This window comes from Haemaphysalis longicornis, unplaced genomic scaffold (assembly GCF_048455015.1).
Source record: "Haemaphysalis longicornis isolate Haplotype H1 unplaced genomic scaffold, Haemaphysalis longicornis Haplotype H1 scaffold_2, whole genome shotgun sequence".
In the NCBI taxonomy this organism is placed as follows: domain Eukaryota; kingdom Metazoa; phylum Arthropoda; class Arachnida; order Ixodida; family Ixodidae; genus Haemaphysalis; species Haemaphysalis longicornis.
In genome coordinates, this window is record NW_027526295.1 from 103,985,763 (window position 1) to 104,007,015 (window position 21,253).

At 48.8% G+C, this 21,253-nt stretch overlaps 1 protein-coding gene across 1 annotated transcript in view; it reads left to right on the forward strand.

The window, feature by feature from the left end:
* LOC144168206 (phospholipid-transporting ATPase ABCA3-like) overlaps window positions 1-4,660 on the forward strand; it is a 38,685-nt gene extending 34,025 nt beyond the window's left edge. Inside the window, exon 8 of the mRNA XM_077697242.1 lies at window positions 4,389-4,660. Coding sequence (XP_077553368.1) covers window positions 4,389-4,660 — 272 coding nt within the window. The remainder of the gene's footprint in view (window positions 1-4,388) is intronic.
* The last annotated feature ends 16,593 nt before the right edge of the window (window positions 4,661-21,253 follow it).

A 21,253-nucleotide genomic window follows, 5' to 3' on the forward strand; every position in this document is an offset into this window, starting at 1 on the left:
CGCACTACCCACCCAAACGTTCTGACGGACGGCGCACCAGTCACTTATGGCTCAAAGAACTAAACTGCAGGTATTGAGGTGAAAACAATTTGAGAATTTTGGTTTAAGGGATCCGAACAATGGACCTCCAGAATGCGATGTTGCCACGCGTCCCAAGACCATTAACGTTTTTATTGTCAAGACCACTACAGCTATTAAAATCTAGCTAGTAAGAGATATAGCTAGTATAAGTGCTGTAGCGTTAGGTTTAAAACATGTGTTCGAGGGAAACTCAGACGAAGCGAGCATACTGGTTGCAGAAGTAGAGGTCAGAAGTGTAGAAAAGGGCATTCCTTCCGCGAAACTTGTCCTCCTCCAAACCCAGAACCCTGGCGCAGCCCCGACCGGTTAAGCCATGTTACAGGGAGGAAAAAGACGGAAACGGAAAGAGTAAAAGGGTACATGCTGAGTGCGTTCAGGGCTTTGACAGAGAAATGCGTGTTGCAGAGGTCTATAAATTCCATCCGTAACTGGATCATTGTAGTTATAAAACTACAAACTAGGGAAGTAGTGACGTATTTCCAAGACGAAGCTTCCCTCTGCGAGAGATTACCTAGACAGGTAGAGATAAGAGGTAAGGGATGATAACTATAAGATGACACGTTGGGAAAATCGATAGCCATAATTTTGCTTTTTCTTCCAAACGCCCGTACCACAAAAAGCAATCAAAACTGCGCTTTCTGTTCGGGCACTTGTAAATAAAACAACGCAATGTATAGAAGATATGTCATTTTTTTCGATGAAATATTGAGCCTCTTATTTTGCCTGCCCCGTCTACTTCTGAATAGGTTAGATTTTACGCTATGTCTGAATTCCTTCAAATGATTACCCGAAACGTCCTTGAAATAAAGGCATAAATGGGTCAATGTCTTACTTTGAATATGTACCCGGGTCTAGAAAGGCATCTTTGTTTAGTTTTACAAGCTACCACCTATTAACTGAATCAAATTTTCGGCCACCCTTTAGCACATTGCTATAACCAAATTTATTATAGGAAAAAGGGCGCATCTTGCACTAGTGGTTCAAGGGTGGAGAAACAGCAGAGCTGGCCTGCCCTCTACCTGTGTCGGAGAACCCGATATTGCACCAAACATTTATTTCCGAACTTGCCACTTAGTTTTCTATGACTGGCAGGCCGGAATCGCTTTGTCCACAGGCTTTCACGTCTCTCCCATAGTGGACCGCATTACCACGCGCTAGAACCGGCGGCCAAGGCCAAAGCGTACGCCGCCACTGCGATCCCAAAGGAAATGCTGTACTCTCGGAATGCGATGATTGCTGAATCGGATAGACGCCGCTATCCTAATGCGATTGTCCCAGGTTCCATTCCAACCACCGAAAGTGATATTTTCTTCTTTCTGATTTTCTTTGCACGATATTGTGCCCCGGCACTGCTAACGGCGCACCCACTGGCCGTTGGGGTGGCCCAGTGTTTAGGTTGCCAGTTTCATGGCGTAGAGGTCTAGGTTTAGGTTCCCGAGTCATCCCTAACGTCAATTGTTTCTTGAGGCTCCGAAGTGTTTTGGCGCACCAACGGACAAAGCTTCGCCTAAACAGCTGTGGTGTTCAAACTGAAACTACTTTTCTGTTCCGCGTCGTCAAAGTTGACGTGTTATGGTTAAGCATAAAAGCACAAAGAAATCACTTGATATTTTAACGACTATAAAAAAACTAGTGCAATTACATTCATCGGCTTTCGATATTAGCGCACTAAGCTTTTTTAAGCCTTTCGTAACATTGCCGTCACTGTTATTGAGACAAAGCATCCTTTTGAATGGACCACAGTCCTCTAATGGGCGCTTTAACATAGCCTATCTGACTGTGCACAAGCGTGTGTTATGAACCTAGAGCCACTGGTCCTCTGGAAAATGGGTTTTTTACACGGATACCAGAGGAGGTACTTTGCAGCGTTAAAAAGAGTATGTGGCCTTGGTTTAAGGATTAAAAAAATAAGCCATCTATTTTACGGGGGGGGGGGGGGGGGGAGGGGTATGACCAGCGAATATTATTAGCACACAACATAGGGACAGCGGAGATTTCAGATGAAAAGTGCAAGTACCTTTTATTATGTGCATAGAATGTTAGGGGCCCGGCTTCTCGTCGTAGCTCGTCCGCTGTCACGCTATCATAGTACACCGAAGTCACGCGGCGTAGCGCAACAAAACAGTCTCAGTGTGACGCCTCGAAAGGATACCCGCTCTCCCTTAGATTCAGCTTTCTGAACAAATGTTAAGAAGAGGAGGTTTACAGACGCAGAACCGTTAGAAACTCCTGGAAACCGCTTGCACACACATGTCCCCATTATTTAGCGCGAAGAAAACTGCTGGTGCATATGAGGCAAATATAAGCACTTAACTGGCAGCTCCCGCATTCATTTACTTAGGAATGCTCGTTGCGTTGGTTTTCACTTTAGTATGTGCAAACAAGTGGCCAGGGAAGGAAAGAAACCGACGCGTTCAAAATGGCGCCGAAAAGCCGCACGCGCGAGATGAAAACAGGCAATAAAGGACACCACTCCCGCCCGTGTTGTTGCAGCCAGAATAGGAAACAAAATAGGGTGCGAGCATTCTAAGGAGAAGGCGCGCGAGCTCTGCGAAGGCAGGAAAATCAAACCGTATTGAATTGAACAAACCTCTGTTCATTTCATCAATAGAGGAGTGAGACAAAGAGAGAAAGAGCGTTAGTGGTGGTAGGAAAGACACGAGAACGGCGCCACAGACCTTATGGCGAATCATGGCTGCTCACTTCCACAGCTTTCACGTTGAGTGGCGTTCCTTTAATTTTTTTCTCCTGACCATTGATTTCAGTGTTCTTGGGATTTATCGACGTCTAATAGGCTTATAAAGCGTATCCCAGTAATATGTACAAGCTTTTGGTTTAAGCTAGACAATATAGCCTAATTATTACTAATCTACTCAAGACGCATACCTAGGCGAAGGATCGTAGGCGTATGAACGGCGCGCGATTGTGGTGGCGCCACACACTGTTTCCCAACGCCTTGTCCTACTTAGAAATGTGGGGCTGAAGGATTTCTTGTCAGGCATAAAAAAAAATTAAAGCCGTTCCACTCAATGTGAAAGCTGTTGGAAGTGCAAAGCAGTGATTCGCCATAATGCGCTGTACCACCGTTATTGGCGTAATGCTACCACCCCATGCAATTCAAATTTCCCACCTTCGCTGTGTTCACGCGCCCCCTTCCTGAAACTGCGTACACGGGAGTTGTTTTTTTGTGCTTTGTTTAATTTCGTATGCTGGACCTGTGCGGCGTCATTTGGAACGCTCCATTTTTTTCTTGCGCGGCTGGGGCCTTCGTTCGTCATTTCGAACGCGCCATTGTGTTCTTGCGCGGCCGCTTTTTTCGCTTGCTATCGTAAAAACCAACCCAACGAGCGTTCATAACCAAATGAACGCGGGCGCTGCCGGTTAATTAGGTATATTTTGCCTCAAATTTACCTTTAGTTTTCTTCGCGCTAAATTACGGGTAGATGTAGGGCAAGCGACAGTGGTTTACGAGTTTAGAACTCTTGACTACGTAAACCGCTTGGCTTTCCAACTTCTCGGGCACGCCGCGAACGGCAGCCTTACCACGGGATGTCCTGTTGCTCTACTTGGATCCAGCGAGCGAGCTACGACGACAAGGCGAGCGCTCAAAGTGCTCTGCACTTGAAACACGATCCTAGCTGTATAAGCTTGAATTAAAACAATATTTATTGGGCAGTGTGAGCGCGGTGGGGACGCGGAACTGTTTCAATATTTTCGACGAGCCACCAATATATCCACGCTTCCAAATGACGCGCTATAATTCATTTCGAAGCTTTGTTTAGGCAATGCTACTAACTTCAGCCAAATCGTGCCCTATATTGTCACGAAGTCAAAGACGACTCAGTTGTCTTCACAGGAAACGAGTTTATTGGAGAGAACTTGTGCTCCCCTAACAACTCGAAGAATACACAGGCGGCGAGACAGCAGTAAAAAAAAAAAAAAAGTGACGTGCGTCGGCGAGCGTCGGCGATTCGAATGGAATGCCGCGGCGTCTGCTCTGCAGGCTTTTTATCTTTAGGCGCGACTGTTTCTCGAACCGTCGATTTACATCCAGAACAAAGGTTATTCTAGGCTGTTCACGTTAGTTCGGAACGCTCTCCCTATCAGAAGAGATAACACATGCAGCATAGAAAGAAAGAATGGAACACGCGCTTCCCTTGGCACACAGATAACACAGACCGCCGCAGCCGTGCGGTAAAAGCGAAACATAAATGATCAAACCCAATACATGGTTCGCGGCAATATTGTTATTGTTGCGCGCTTCCGCGTTTTGTTATGATTTCCGGAATACACGTGGTTTTGCGCAGCATCCGTGGTGAGGGAGATAGTAACAACCCCGGTTAACAACCCGACGCTTGTTGGACGAGTCTGGGCCATGTTCGTCAAACGCTTTATCCACGTCTACCGCGAGGAGAGGATGCCGCTGTTCAGTTGGCTGATGCCGCTGCTTCTCCTGACTCTGATGTTCGTGCTGGAGGACGTCGCCCTGAGGGGCACCGGCCACTCTGTTGAGCAGACGTCTAGCAGCCTCCAGTACACCTTTCGGAGTATCGTCGTCTACTCACAGGTGAGAGTTTGAACACTTCTTCGCTTCGAGAGCCGTGGTGTCCTATGAAGCAACGCCGTTACAGAATTCAGCTTCGACGACAAACTAATGCCATCACATATCACATCTTAAGACCTACACGTACATATCATCTGCCAGTTATTTAAGACCGTTATCTTACATACGTATATTTGGCTGCGACAAGCGTAACATTCTCTACGAACCACAGACGATCGCAGGCTTTTTAAGTCATTCCGCAATGTTCGCTGCGGAATAGCCAACGAAAAGCCATGTCCTACTGTTGCTTACTACGAGTTTCCACTTGCACTGTTGTAGAAAAAAACCGACGGCACCGCCGAAGCGTGTTCTCGGGCTTCATCACCTCCCTCTCCTTTAGCAGTTGACGGGGGCAGCGAGGGATAACCGAATCTAAAAAACATTTTGGTCTTAGCAACCACAAAAATCAAACAGCCCGTGCGAAGGTCCCAAGTAAACTGCCCAGTGATCGTTACAAATATATCGAGGTTTTTCACAAATGTTGCTGTTTTCATTTTAGTTTACCTAGCCCTTCACTCAGCGACTTCTCGTGGTTGATCAAGTAGTCCCTGAAGAACTGTCGGAACTGAAGCCTACGAACTGTATTTTTTTTTCTGGGGTTTAACGCGCCGACGCAACGTAGGCGATGAGGCGCGCCGTAGTGGAGGGCTCCGGATTAATTTTGACCACCTGGGGATCTTTATCGTGCGCCGAATTCTCGTACACACGGGCGTTTTTGCTTTTCGCCTCCATCAGAAAAGCGGCCGCCGCGGCCGGGAATCGAACCCGCGACCTCGTGCTCAGCAGCGCAACGCCTTAGCCACTGAGCCACCGCGGCGGGTGAACTGTATTTTTTTTTTTGGCTTTTCATGTATACTAAATGTGTATTCACCAACATGAAACCACTAACCATGCTTCTTTGCTGCACCATTCTGAATAAACAAATAACCAGAAGGGCTTCAATGAAGGTTTTTGTGTTACACGTGATGGAAATGAGGTCACCGCCTACGAGAATGGGTCGTGGACCACGTGGTTTGGTGCATTTGCGTTGTGCAGGGGAACTCCCCGTCGACATATTTCTAACACCTCTGGTCCACCACACGGAAAACTGCACAAATGGAAGTATTCGTCGACGGAAGCAGTTTTAAGGCGCTGGAACTACGTGACCAAGTGCTTGTTTCTGTTCGATTGGGCGTGTTTTCTGGAATACCCGGTCGCTTGCCAGTCACACACACGCGCGCACGCGCACACGCACACACGCGCGCGCGCGCGCGCCTGAACAAACGCACACACGCACAAGATAGTGGTTTGACGGGTTTAAGGGCTCCTAGCGCAGCCGAAAGTAGAGCAGGTCCAAGCCTGAGGGGGGTGGTACTGACTCCATGAGCCACGCTATATCGGTTACAACATGGATGGTCTCCCTGACACCATGGAAGACTCTGTGCAGGACATTTCACAGTATTACTTGCGTAGTAAAGGCCGTTTCAACGTAACCTGACGTGTCCTAACCAGAGCATAACCTAACCTAAGCAATGTTTTCTCTTTTGATTGCTTAGGCGCTTTTTTGCGCAGAGTTCGAGTCCCCCAAAAACAAGGGCAATGATAACTTGCTCTGGGCGAAGCAATGAATTATCGAAATGAGCATAGCATGCTTAAACCGTGGAGCTAAAAAACCGGTCTGCCACCTGAGACACGACCTAAGACAAAAAGGCGTCAGTTATTCAAATGTGGCCGAGAGTCTGCAAAGCCTAAATGTCGTACCACTTAATTCAGACGAAAAAAGCACGCACATCTTCAGTTTTTCGCAAGATCAGCCTCCGCGCGTATGAACTGTCACTACATGGAGGGTAAATCGGTTGATGGGAGAAATTTCTATTCCTGCTAAATGTCTATCATCAATGGCAACTGATCCTTTTTGATGGCGCTGAAGCTGCAGGCAAAATAAACGCACAACGGAACGGAGCAAGTTCCTTCATGTAAAAAATCTGGGTGAAGCCCACAGAATGTGTGCAGGGCAACAAATCCACTCTGTATAACGGTCTTGAGGTTTTCAATGGTACGACATCATATCTGTAATTGCAGAGAGCGTGTCAGCCACTATCGATTCAATCGATGACGCCGAAAGAACCGCCCAGCGCCCCTTTGGCGTAAACAATACCAAAACTTAGAAAGCCGCATTGCAAGTTGTGCTTGTCAGGTTACGTCGAGACTGGCATTAATGCAGTAGAAAAAAACAATATGAAGGCAGCCGTTTTCTATGCATTAGATAGGCTTAATTACAGTATATATATATATATATATATATAATAATACAGTATATAATAATATATATATAATATATATACACATTCATTAACGAAGTTAGAGAGGCGCAAGTGTCTCCTGAACAAAAAGTGCCAGAATTAGACAACCGATTATGCGCCGTTGAGGAATGTGTCCGGTTCTCAGACAGCGAGCCGAATCGTCAACAGGTACCAGAGGTACTTTCGGTTAACAAGCGTCTTGAAGAATTGGAAGATCGTTCTCGTAGAGAAAACTTGATTTTTTTATGGAATATAAGATTGCGCTTCGGAAACGTGTGCGCAATCAGAAGAAAAAGTTTGCCAGATCCTCAATGAAGCTCTGAAGCTTAACTTGGAAAGTAGCGACCACCGCATATCCCGCGCGCACAGGCTAATCAGATTCGTAGTTGGTAAATCTCGACCAGTGATCGTCAAATTCGGTTCTTTCAATTTGCGAGAACGTATACTGCATTCTAGAAGTAGTTTTCGCGAGTCTAATGCATCAATCAGTGAGGATTTCAGCCGCGCAACAAGAAGCCTGCGCAAAAAGCTTTTTAATTTGGCAAGGCGAGTGGCGAGAAGTATACCGTCAAGTACAATAAGCTGTACATCAACAAAAAGTGCTTTGTATACTCTCCGGTGACAGACAGCGTTTGTGAGCTGCATAAAAATGCGCAGATCGTATCAGAGGCTTCGTCCTCCGCTACGCATGCCGAAGAAGATTCGCTTTTATCCTAACAAAGTGCACCCCTCCGCCACTTATCGTAACTACTCATTTTTGTATTCTAACGTACGAAGTGTTCTTAACAAAGGTGATGCATTATCTTCAATTTTTGATGACTGCGCCGCAGATGTTGTAATGTTAACAGAAACCTGGCTTACCCCTAACATTGCAAGTGTAGAGCTGCTCGATTGTGAAAATAATTATACTATTTACAGATGTGATCGAGACGAATCGACAGGTGGTGGTGTCCTTATAGCCAAAGCTGAGTATATAGTTTCTAGCCCAGTAGTAATAGCATCACCTCTAGAATTGGTTTGTGTTTCCGTCCATGTCAACTATCAAAATGTCATAATTCGTGGCTGTTACCGCCCTCCGAGTGCGACACCAGTGTTTTGCGAGCAACTGCATGATGTTTTGAATGATATTGTCAAAAGGCACCCGCATACACCTGTTCTGCTCCTAGGCGATTTTAACTACCCCACAAAAAACTGGTCCCTTCCTTGTTCTCAGTCAAGCACAACTTCAGCCGACAGTTTACGTTTCGTGGAACTGTGCGAAGACTTTAACCTCAACCAACTCGTAACGCAGCCAACAAGAATGGGCCATACGTCATCAAATGTTCTTGATCTGATTCTCACCACCGTACCATACCTTGTGCATTCTATTTCATATATCCCAGGCATAAGTGACCACTGTTCCGTGCACTTCAATCTTACAGATTCTTTAAGGCGTCGGTCAAATAATCGGAAAACAATAAGACACCACTCACGCGGCGATTGTGACTCAATCAACATGGAACTCGAATCGCATTTTGAGAGCTTTGCTCGTGGCTTCTTTGATCGCACTGTTCAAGAAAACTGGAACTTGTTCAGAACGAAAGTTGAATCTTTAATCACGCGATACATTCCCACATACGTTATCAAGGGTCGCCAACGCTCCCCTTGGTTCTCAACTTATTTAAAAAAAAATTGCGGAATAAAAAGAAACGGTTGTTCCGTCAGGCAAAACAGACTTACTCGTTCGCCCGTTGGCACGTGTACAAATCCGTCCTTTCCGAATACAGAACAGCTATCAAGGAAGCCAAGCGCGTTTTTCCTAATAATACCCTTCCCTCAATTCTTGCAACCAACCCTTCTAAGTTTTGGAAAACTGTTAAACCTAGTGAAACGAAAAACATTTCGCTTACGAACTCAGACGGGCAGCCAGTTCGCTGTGAAGACTGTTGCATTACATTAAATGACTTTTTTTACTTCTTTTTCGAATTGTTCTGCATCTGCGTTGCCACAAATGCCTAGTCGTGATTTTTTACCTATGTATCCTGTGACATTTGATGCCGTTGGAGTGCTACATTTATTTCACTACCTTAAGTTATCCTCTTCTTGTGGCGTAGATGAAGTCAACTCAGTTTATAAAAAATACTGCATTGTATTAACCAATTTATTTCTCCCTGATTTTTCGCAATCTATTCAGAGCTTCACTTTGCCGTTTGACTGGAAAGTGGGGAAGGTGGTCCCTCTGCACAAGTCTGGTAACACAGTCTCCTCTCAATTACAGACCAATTTCCCTAACCAGTGTTCTTTGTAAAATGTTAGAACATATAATTTACTGCAACCTGGTCTCATTCCTAGAATCAAACTCTTTTTTTTTACTCCCTACCAGCACGGATTCCGAAAAAGTTACTCATCCGAAACCCAACTTCTTTTGTTTTACTAATGACATAGCATCAGCTTTAGATAGCGGCTCACTTGTGCATTGCATTTTTCTTGACTTTCAAAAAGCTTTCGACGCAGTACCTCACCAATTACTCCTACTGAAAATTAGTGCCATAAACATTGACCCGAACATTATTAAATGGATTGAAAGCTTTCTGACTAATCGCACTCAGTTTGTAACTACTAATGACTATAACTCACCTCTTTCTAAAGTAACAACTGGCGTACCGCAAGGTTCAGTTTTAGGCCCTTTAGTTTTCCTTATATATAATAATGATCTCCCCGACACTATTAACTCCTCTATAAGGCTATTTGCAGACGATTGTGTCCTTTACCGCGAAATAACCAATGAATCAGATAACCAACTCCTACAGGCAGACCTTGAGACTGTCTCAACCTAGTGCAATAAATGGCTTATGACACTTAACTCTAACAAATCTAAGTGCATGTCAATAACCCGACGATCTATTTCTCCCGCTTGTACCTACAGAATTAACACAGTCCCCCTCCAGCATGTCTCTTCATATAGGTACCTCGGCGTTTCCATTACCAACAACCTATCTTGGCACACGCATGTTACCTACATCTGTAATAACGCTAACCGAACGCTGGGATACTTGCTCCGCAACTTTATCGCGCTCCGCTGTCCCTCAAAATTCTACTATACCGGTTACTGATTCGCCCAAAGCTCGAGTACGCGTCCGCTATATGGGATCCCGCGCAGCACAATCTAATCAACGCGTTAGAATCTGTCCACAACCGCTTAGTTCGGTTCATTTGTTCTAATTATTCCCGTACAGCTAGCATATCAGAAATGAAATCTAACCTTGACCTACCCAATTTAACTGTCCGGAAGAATCTGGCGCGACTTCATTTTTTTCATAAGATATTTTTTCACAACCCATCAATGAGGCCAGACCTCATTTCACAACCATCACACCACTCATCACGCATTGATCACCAGCATAAGGTTGCCATTCCGTTTTGCCGCACAAAATTCTTTTCAGCAGCCTTCTTACCGAAAACATGTGCCGATTGGAACCGCCTTCCCTCTTCCGTTGTAACAATAACAGACCCTTTGTTGTTCAAGACAGCAATTTCTCAGCAATTTTTGTAACTATATGCGCTTTCAATTATCTATCTGTCTTTTATATGCTCGAATTCTTACTACAAATACATTCTTTTTTTCAGTTGATTTATGTTGCCTTCGTAATTTGCGCTGCTGACACTTGTTTCTTTTCTTTGTTTGTTTCCTTGTCTTTATTCCTTTGTGTGTTATACAACGTTGTACCCACCCCCTCTGTAATGCCCTACGCCCTGAGGGTATTCTAATAAATAAATAAATAAATAAAATATATATATATATATATATATATATATTGTTGCGGATCTGGTAGCGTGACCGGTGGTGGCGTACGTTGATCCGGAGTTGGGGCAAACATTGGGGCTTGTAGGGCGACGAAAGAAACTTTATGTACAGATATCTACATGGCGTTTGACTGAGTGAACAGGCATTTTCGCTCCTGCGCGCAGGAGCTTAAATAACCAGGTTGGGTCCACCCCGTTTCCCCCTTTCCTCGACTGACGTCAGTATGGTCCAATCAGGGGCGCCCCGGCTGACGTCCACACACTCACAAAGAGATGGCACTTTGCACAGGTTAATGTTCAGTTGACTCCTGATGATGCAATGGTTGAAGCTCCGAGAAGACGCCCTGACCCCGTCGATAATCCGGCGTGGAGTACTCGTTGAATAGCAGCGTCTCGGATCACAACAAAGCAGTCCCCCGCTGACGATTGCCGCTGGAAAAGCAATGCTGCACGTCTTTATAAATCCCCCCCTGCCTCCCTGCCTCGCCCGGGGGGGGGGGGGGGAGCTGCGGAAAGCGCCTTTTTCAGCAGAAGCGTCCCTCTCCGCCGCGTCATCGCATACAAAGCCGGGTCGCTCCCCATCGATGAGGGTAGGGGAGAGGAAAACTTGCGATAATTGGCCGACGGAAGCATTGGGTGACTGAACCCGATAGCATTGCAGACGGGCGTCGTAATGTCACTACGCCGATCGTAACAGCATCTCCGGCCGGCGGGAAGCTCCCGACGACATTGGTTTCCAGCCCGTGTAGGAGGGAGCCTTGTCCCAGGTAGAGACTTCGGGACGGCACACAAACACCTCAATCAGTCCTCCCAGAGGGTAACCCATTGTTTTAACACGACGAAACGGTCAGAATCACGGCACAGACACTTGCGGGAACACTCCTGGCTTTTCCTGTCGCGAAGGGCTTCATGGCTCTCTCACGTGCACTCGCAGGTTCCGAAAAACACAAAAAACACAGCTACAAAGCAAGCGGGTGCAAGGACAATTCCCTGAAAGACCACCAGGCTGCTTCTAAATTCAAACAAACATACTGACTAAAACCCATCTAATGTGGCAACACTCAACACGAGAATATGAACTGAATAAAAATAAATCTGGTATGCAAAACGCATCAACAAAGGAACTCACAATGACACCAACCGCAGAATTCAATATTGGTAATAAAAACATAGTTCAGGAAAAAAATATGAAACCATATTCCTCGAGGCCATCTCTACACTAAGGGCAGCGGCTTAGGCCGTCAGCGTTGCCATTGAGCTTCCCCTTTTTGTAACGGACCTCAAAATTGCGCTGGGCTCCCCATTACGCAAGACAACCAAACTGGTACATACAAATGCCTCAATATACAAAAACTGACCATAAACACGTAGTACTAAACGCAACTACTTCCGGTGTTTATATACAACAATTTCGTACACTCCATCAGGGTGAGACGAAATGAACACTGACACGCAGATTCCGCCTACCTTACGCGGCGTTAAATCGAAAACACTAACCACTTCTCCAACCAACAACACAAAATTTACGCTTACCTCACGCTCTGTTCGACCTCGAACAGTACTTTTCCAACGCCGAGCAAAAGTTCTAGCTACGTGGTGTTAGAGCATGACGATCGACACACTGCTAACTAAAAGAAACAGACGCTTAACTACCTCTGTCTTACGAAAACTCGACAAACACTTGAATAAGAAAACAGAATGAGCAAAGTACGCCATTATACAAGCGCACGCGGATTCGTCTGAATCCTTGAAAACATTCTAAGCCCTCGTCAAAACAGACATTTCCGGGTGTAGCCTGCCGAAACGTTGTTGCCACTTAGGCCGACCGCCTGTGCTCATCTTTTGCAAAGTGCACCGCACAGTGTACGGGGGAGGTCTCTGACACTGAGGGGGAAAACAGGCGCAACGCGTGCGGAGAGTACGGAAGTAAAGGGAACCCAGAGAAGAATGGGACGCCCGACCATGACGAACGCATCGGCGGGGAACGCACTCTCCCCGAAACGTGCTCCCCCCAGCTCTCCGAGAATTCCTGCGGAACCCAGTCACCCCCTTCTGCCCTTTTCGGCATAGTGCCTCTCGGCCTCTGTCACGGCTAGGGAGCGGCCTCTTTGTTTCCCTCGGACGTCTGACCTTTCGTGTTGCTCTGCTGCTTCTGGCCATCTCAGCCTTGAATGCTGCAAAGTGAAAAGGCTCGCCTACTTTCTTTGCCTTTTTACGCTGATTGTTTTTCGGCCGCCTCCTTTTTCTTCTTTTGGGTATCGCGGCACATTCGAGCGGCAATGCCCCGATTCCAGGCGACTTGCAGTCAAACGTGTGTGGCATGTTCTGGCTGCCCGGGCCAACCTGCGCGGCTACTGGTTCGGCTCGCGCTCGGTGATCCGCCGACGCAGTGGTCTCGTTACTTCTCTGCGCGCCTACGGACTTAGGTCGCGCTTCGCGATCTGCCGACGCAGTCGGTTCGCTACTTATGTGCGCGGCTACGGAGTTAGCGCGCGCTTCGCGATCTGCCGACGCGGCCGACTCGCTACTACCCGGCGCGGCTACGGAATTAGCTCGCGCTTCGCGATCTGCGGACGACGCCGGCTCGCTACTTTCCGACGCGGCTACGAAGTTAGCTCGCGTTTCGCGATCTGCCGACGCGGCCGACTCGCTACTTTCTGGCGCGGCTACGCAGTAAGCGCGCGCTTCGCGATCTGTCGACGCGGCCGACTCGCTACTTCTCTGCGCGCCCACGGACTTAGGTCGCGCTTCGCGATCTGCCGACTCGGCCGACTCGCTACTTTCTGGCGCGGCTACGCAGTTAGCGCGCGCTTCGCGATCTGTCGACGTGGCCGACTCGCTTCCAGTCTGAGCGACTACGGGCGCAAGCCGCTCTTGCAAACTCTCGGAAGTGGGTGGGACAAACACCTTACCTAAGAAGTCGGAAAATTCACCCTCGTCTCCAGGTTGTTCCTCGAGTTTAGAGCCTTGCGATATCACCTCAACTACCGTGGCCGGCAGGGGCGCCTTTACGCTTATAGTGCTGCTCTCACCCATGCACTGACTGCTGGGTGCCACCCCGTTTGAACTGGGCGCTATCGCTGCCAACTCCCGAGCTTTTGAGCGGGTCAGCGCTTGGACAACTACCCCGAAGTTCAAACCCTTTTGGCGCAACAATTCCTCAGACCGGTTGGAAAACAGGTACGGATATTCGGGCGGCAAACTAGGCGACACCGCGGCCTCGGTGTCAAGTATCCCGAAGGGGCCCTCGATACAAATTCGCGCGATTGGAAGACACACGCTGTTTGCCTCAACCGCCTGCTTGATCCAGGCGCACTCGCCTGAGAACTGCTCTGGGGTCACGTAAGATGGATGTACTACATCCATCGTCGCCGCGGAATCTCGGAGTACCCGGCAGCATTTGCCATTCACCGTCATCTCCCGAATGTACGGTTCCAGCAGCTTCATATTCACATCGCCTTCACCTGCCGACAGAAAAGCTACCCTGGGATTGCTACACCCGGCGGCCACGTGGCCCGGCTTGGGAAAATTGAAGCAAATCAGTGGTTGTCGCTTTTCGAAAACCTTTTTCTGATGCTTCACCTGGTCATCTTTTGTCGACGCTTTCTCATCGTCACGGTGCTTCAAATCTTTCTCTCTAGCGCCCTCGGCATCTCGGGAAACGCTGTCTTTTTGCCATTTGGGTTTGAACTCCCGCTTCGGACCCTCCCTTATTTCTCCAGCATGACGCGACAAGAACTCGTCAGCGAGCTCGGCGGCTCGTGTCACCGTTGTGACATCTGATTTGTCCATTACCCAGCTACGCATGCTTGCGGGGATCCGGCGGTAGAACTGCTCCAAACCTAGGCGTTGTACAACTTTATCGTGGTCGCCAAACGCGCCCTCCTCCTTTAGCCACTCCTCGAAATTCGCCATCAATTTATACGCGAACTCCGAGTATGACTCATTTCTCCCTCTTTCACCTTCCCGAAACCGCTGCCTGTAGGCCTCCGCTGACAACCTGTACTTCTTTAGAAGACACGCTTTTACTTTGCTGTAATCTTCTGCCTCTTGTCTAGTCAAGCGGGCTACCACATCGGCGGCTTCACACGGCAACAAAGTCAGTAGGCGTTGCGGCCAAGTGTCTCTAGGGAAATCCACTTTCTCGCATGTGCGTTCAAAATTTACCAAAAATAAACCCATGTCCTCTCCCACCTTAAACGGTTGCATGAGGTCCTTCATTTTGAACGACAGCTTTACTCCTCCCCCACTAGAGGCCTCGCCAACACCACTACCGCTTCTGGCTTTCAGTATTTCAAGTTCGAGCCGCTTCATCTCTAGCTCATCTGCACGACGCTGTGCTTCCGCTTCTGCTTTCTTTCTCTCATCTTGCTCCCGTTCTTTCATAAGCTCCAGGCCCTCTGAGAGCTCATCGTCGTCTGCCCCCACTGCTTCGATAGCCTCGATGATTTCTGGCTTTCTTTTCTCATCGCCTAAGCTTAACCCAACATTTTTGCCAACTCTAGGAGTTGCGGCTTTCGTAGCGACTTCAGGTTCATGTCTGTATCGAGTGCTGCCAACTGTTACTGCAAAAAATCCTTTACCCCGACGCACCAAAGAAACCTCGCGTCAAAAGAGTAATACACTTTACCTCCCTCGCTACACTTTGTAAGCAGAGCCTGGTAATCCCTCAAACAGAATGGCCTCGCACTCACCAAACTTTGCAGTCATGCCTCCGTGAAGTCGGTTCCGATGCTTGGAGTCGACCCATGCCTCATGGAGACGATCCCGTCCGCAGTGGAGATGATCTCGCCGTGGTGGAGACGATCCCACTTGCTGCCAACCAGTGTTGCGGATCTGGTAGCGTGACCGGTGGTGGCGTACGTTGATCCGGAGTTGGGGCAAACATTGGGGCTTGTAGGGCGACGAAAGAAACTTTATGTACAGATATCTACATGGCGTTTGACTGAGTGAACAGGGATTTTCGCTCCTGCGCGCAGGAGCTTAAATAACCAGGTTGGGTCCACCCCGTTTCCCCCTTTCCTCGACTGACGTCAGTATGGTCCAATCAGGGGCGCCCCGGCTGACGCCCACACACTCACAAAGAGATGGCACTTTGCACAGGTTAATGTTCAGTTGACTCCTGATGATGCAATGGTTGAAGCTCCGAGAAGACGCCCTGACCCCGTCGATAATCCGGCGTGGAGTACTCGTTGAATAGCAGCGTCTCGGATCACAACAAAGCAGTCCCCCGCTGACGATTGCCGCTGGAAAAGCAATGCTGCACGTCTTTATAAATCCCCCCCTGCCTCCCTGCCTCGCCGGGGGGGGGGGGGGGGAAGCTGCGGAAAGCGCCTTTTTCAGCAGAAGCGTCGCTCTCCGCCGCGTCATCGCATACAAAGCCGGGTCGCTCCCCATCAATTTGGGTAGGGGACAAGAAAACTTGCGATAATTGGCCGACGGAAGCGTTGGGTGACTGAACCCGATAGCATTGCAGACGGGCGTCGTAATGTCACTACGCCGATCGTAACAATATATATATATATATATATATATAGATATATATATATATATATATATATATATATATATATATATATATATATATATATATATATATATATATATATATATATAGAAGGGTTGGCAGTCAAGAAAACGTCGGAAAGCAAAGGGGGGAATGTGGTTGGTCATAGAAAGAGTTTAAGAGGGTTCGCAAAAAATTCTTCAACTCTTTCTATGACTAACCATTCTCCCCTTTGCTTTCCCAGGTTTTTTTTACTGTTTTGACTTCCAATACTTATTTCTGGCTTAATTCAACGAGCCCCTCACTTCCCATTCTGATTCGATATATATATATATATATTGTGAGCGCTGTCTTCACATTGATTGCTTGAGTGGTCATTCTCCCTATTGTGTCCAAACACACTATCATCAGCATCGTCTCGCCCACGCATAGTTTGGTGTCATCATCGTATCGCTGGGCTCACGCGATCGGAATCATCATCGGAGTTCGCTGGTTCGGCTGGCTGCTGAGTAACGACCGCCGGAATAAACACCGCCTTGCATTAGGCCTGCTTTCCTGCTTCCCTCTCTCAAGTGGTGGAGTTGCTTGTCGGCCCCGTGCTCTGCCTCTCCCAGCTACACCCCTGGAGCTCCGTTCAGGTCGACGTCTCCCGCTCCACGAGCCAACGATGCAACGAGAAAGCGCGTCGGAACACAGCGCTCCACCGTCCTCGGCATGGGTGATCACAGGCCACCAGCGCGACCCTCCCTCCTTCGCTGGTCTTCGGGGAATTGGCTCGACCAGTATAATTGCGTCAGCCAATTTAACCGGTGGGATGATGCTTTTAAACTGCGCGATGTTCCATTCCACCTAGACCTGGTCGCAAAGACATGGTACTTCAACAACGAGGCAACCTTCGAGAACTGGACCGATTTTACTCAGCGTCTACGCAAAGCATTCGGTACCCCGTCAGCTCGCGTCGATGGCGCCAAGAAAGATCTGGGTTCTCGCGTCCAACGTCCCGACGAAACATATGCGGCTTACATCGAGGATGTCCTCGCCCTCTGCCGCCGGGTGGACGAAAGCATGCCAGAGGCTGACAAGGTGCGACATCTTGAAGGGCATTGCTTCATTTGCCTTTAACGCCCTCGCTATCCAGAATCCCCTGACAGTCAGCGATGTGCGGGAGACCTGCCAACGCCTTGATCAGTTGCAGTCACTTCGCCTTCAGCCTGAGCCGGCTCCTCTGGATGGGAACACAAATTTGCGTACTCTGATACGCGCAATCATTCGTGAGGAGCTAGGCACCCGTACCTCACCTTGTCTCCAACGCGATCACTGCCACCATAGCCCATTTCCGCTGCGGGATTTAATCAAGGAAGAACTGGCATCCATGACAGCGTACCCACCGGCAAATTCGACTCCTCCTGCCCCTTACATGACGACATACGCAGAGGCCGCTTCAAAACACCCCTTGTTCGTGGAATCACCTCCGCTTTCGACTGCTCCCGGACATTTGACGGCCATTGCACCCTCTCGGGTTGCCCAGGCGTACTACGCGCACGTGCGCCCCGACCGCCAGCTTTTCCCTCGGGACCGCCCGGTGTGCTACTACTGTGGAATTCGGGGCCACATTTCCCGTTTTTGCCGAAGACGCCAGCAGGATGAACGCCGAGGGTACGCTCCTGATGAGCGGGACAACGCCCGCTTTGCTTATGGTGCCGGTAGGAGCACATACGTTCCTCCTAATCGCCGTTCTTCCCCGCCTCGCGATTCTCCTGAGTTTTCTCAGCGTAATACGCCAACGCGACGTAGATCGCCTTCGCCCTACCGTCGCTCGCTGTCCCCTCTTCGTCCTGCCTCACTTCCCAATAACGACCCTTCGGAAAACTAGCACCTGCAGTTTTTGGGGGGGAAACTGCATTGCTCGAAGACGCCACAACTCCTCCTGAACGTCCGTGGAACTTATTATTGGTGGAAGTGGAAGGTTTGCGTATTGAGGCACTTGTTGATACGGGGGCTAGTGTGTCAGTTATTAGTGCACAGTTATGTTCACGTCTGAGGAAGGTGAGAACTCCTTACTCCGGACCATCCTTGTGTGGGGCAAATGGTGCTGCGATTCGGCCTTCTGGATATTGTACAGTGCGGGTTACCATAGACGGGCTCCTACATTACGTTCAGTGTGCGGTGCTGACTCTGTGTTCTCATGAAATTATTTTCTGCTGGGACTTTTTATCAGCATCGTCTGCAGTAATTTCCTGCCGCGAGCCTGCGATTCACCTCACTGAGACAGGAATGGACTGTGTATCCGATCCTTCCGTACCGCGGTTGGTCTCTGCGAAGATTGTGTCTTGTGTCCCGGCCAAGAAACGGTGTTTTCCGTAACGTGTGACAGTATCGCCGATGGAGATTTGTTTGCCATACCAGCTGGGAACTTCGCTCGCAAAGGAGTTATAATATCGCCTTGTGTCGTTCGCTTTTCAGAGGGATCAGCTTTGATCGCCGCACTAAACATTGCCTTTGAGCCGATCTTGCTTCCTAAAGGCACTAAGGTTGCTTCTATTCTAAACGAGGAAGTTGGCCGTCTTGCGCTTTGCCCAATAGCATCACTCCAGCATGCCTGCGGACAAGCGATTACGTCTTCGAGCCTTGCATCCACCATCAGCACTGAACTAAGCGAGGAAAATCAAAAATCACTACTCGCCCTCCTTACCAAGCACAAGGCGTTGTTTCACAGCCATTGCCTCACTCTTGGACGAACATCAGCAGCGACTCATCGCATAGAAACCGATGGTTCTTTTATCGTCCGCCGTCGTCCCTATCGCGTTTCATCCGCACAACGCAAAATCATTCAAGAAAATGTGGACGACATGCTTCAGCGGGACATTGTTCGCCCTTCGGGCAGCTCCTGGTCTTCGCCGGTTGTCCTGGTCCGGAAGAAAGATGGCTCAGTGCGCTTTTGCGTGGACTACAGAGCGCTTAACAAAATAACCCGGAAAGACGTCTATCCTATGCCCCGAATTGACGACGCTCTCGACACGTTACACGGCGCAGAATACTTCTCGAGTCTCGATCTTCGGTCAGGCTATTGGCAGATTCCTATGGCCGAAGCCGATAAAGAAAAAACAGCCTTCGCCACACCAGACGGCCTCTACGAATTTAACGTGATGCCGTTTGGACTTTGCAACGCTCCGGCCACCTTTGAGCGTATGATCGATACTGTACTTCGTGGCTTGAAGTGGAAGACTTGCCTATGCTACCTAGATGATATCGTCATTTTTTCGTCCACTTTCGCTGAACACCTTCAACGTGTGGATGAAGTCCTCACCTGCCTTGGCAATGCTGGTTTGCAGCTGAACACCAAGAAATGTCGCTTTGCCAGTACCTCGATCAAAGTCTTGGGCCACGTTGTAAGCAAGGAAGGTATACGCCCAGATCGAGACAAGATCAATGCGGTCCTCAATTTTCCCGGCCTCTTCGCCAGAAAGAGCTACGAAGTTTTCTGGGCTTGGCTTCCTATTTCCGTCGCTTTATCCGAAATTTTGCAGCAATAGCCTCGCCCCTTCACAAATTACTCACATCCGGAACTCCATTCATCTGGACCCAAGACTGTGAAAAAGCTTTCCAAACCCTGAAACAAGCTTTAACTTCTGGACCGGTCCTCTGCCACTTCGATGAGTCGGCACCCACTATACTTCACACCGATGCAAGTGGTCACGGTCTTGGTGCTGTCCTTCTTCAGCGTACGGATTCCTCCTCGGAGCGAGTAGTTGCCTATGCAAGCCGCACTTTGACTCCCGCTGAAAAGAACTACACCATAACTGAAAAAGAGTGCCTCGCCGTTGTTTGGGCAGTGCAAAAATTTCGTCCTTACTTGTATGGCCGCCATTTCTCAGTGGTAACAGACCACCACGCCCTGTGTTGATTATCCTCCCTCAAGAACCTCTCGGGGCGCCTTGGCCGCTGGGTACTCCGTCTACAGGAATATGACTTCACTGTGACTTACAAGTCGGGGAGAAAGCACAGTGATGCCGACGCTCTTTCCCGTTGCCCACAGCCGACCACCCACTGCCCACAGCCATCGTCTCAAAGTAACTCATTGCCTTCAACAACTCCGCTCGCGTTGCCCATGGCCCCTTTGCAAACCGCCGGTCAATATATACTACAAAACCTTGTTTCTCTCCAACGAGCCGACCCGTACTGCAGACGATTACTGGATCTTCTCGACGGTTCAACATCCCCACCTAACAGCCGAACGCGCCGCCAACTAAGTAAATTTCGCCTTTCCATTGGTGGAGCCCTTTACCGCCACAATTACCACCCTACCGGAGACAGATGGGTTCCAGTCGTCCCTCGCTGTCTTCGAGCCAACATCTTGGAACTTTTCCACGATGACGCCACAGCTGGCCATCTTGCTTTCTACAAGACCTACGACCGCATCAAAAGCAGATTCTTTTGGCCAGGCCTTTCCTCAAGTGTCGCTAAATATGTTGCGTCCTGCCCTTCGTGCCAGCGTCGTAAACGCTCGACCTCAGCCCCTGCCGGTATGCTACAGCCGCTGCCATGTCCTTCTGCCCCATTCGAAGTTGTGGGCATCGATTTGTATGGACCATTGCCTCTCACTTCGACTGGTCATCGATGGATTGTGACCGCTGTCGATCACTTGACACGGTATGCAGAAACTGCCCCCCTACGTACCGGCTGCGCTTCTGAGGTCGCAGATTTCTTTATGCAAGCCATCTTCTTACGGCATGGACCACCTCGTACTCTTTTAAGTGATCGTGGCCGAACCTTTCTGTCAGCAGTCCTTGAGGAAGTTCTCCAAGCTGCTGGTACTGCCCACAAAACCACGTCGAGCTATCATCCGGAGACAAATGGGCTAACAGAACGGTTCCACCGTACACTTTCGGATATAATTTCTCTCTATATCAACCCCGACCACCGGAACTGGAACGTCATACTTCCCTTTGTCACATACGCCTATAATACCGCCGTTCTAAGCACCACCGGATTTTCACC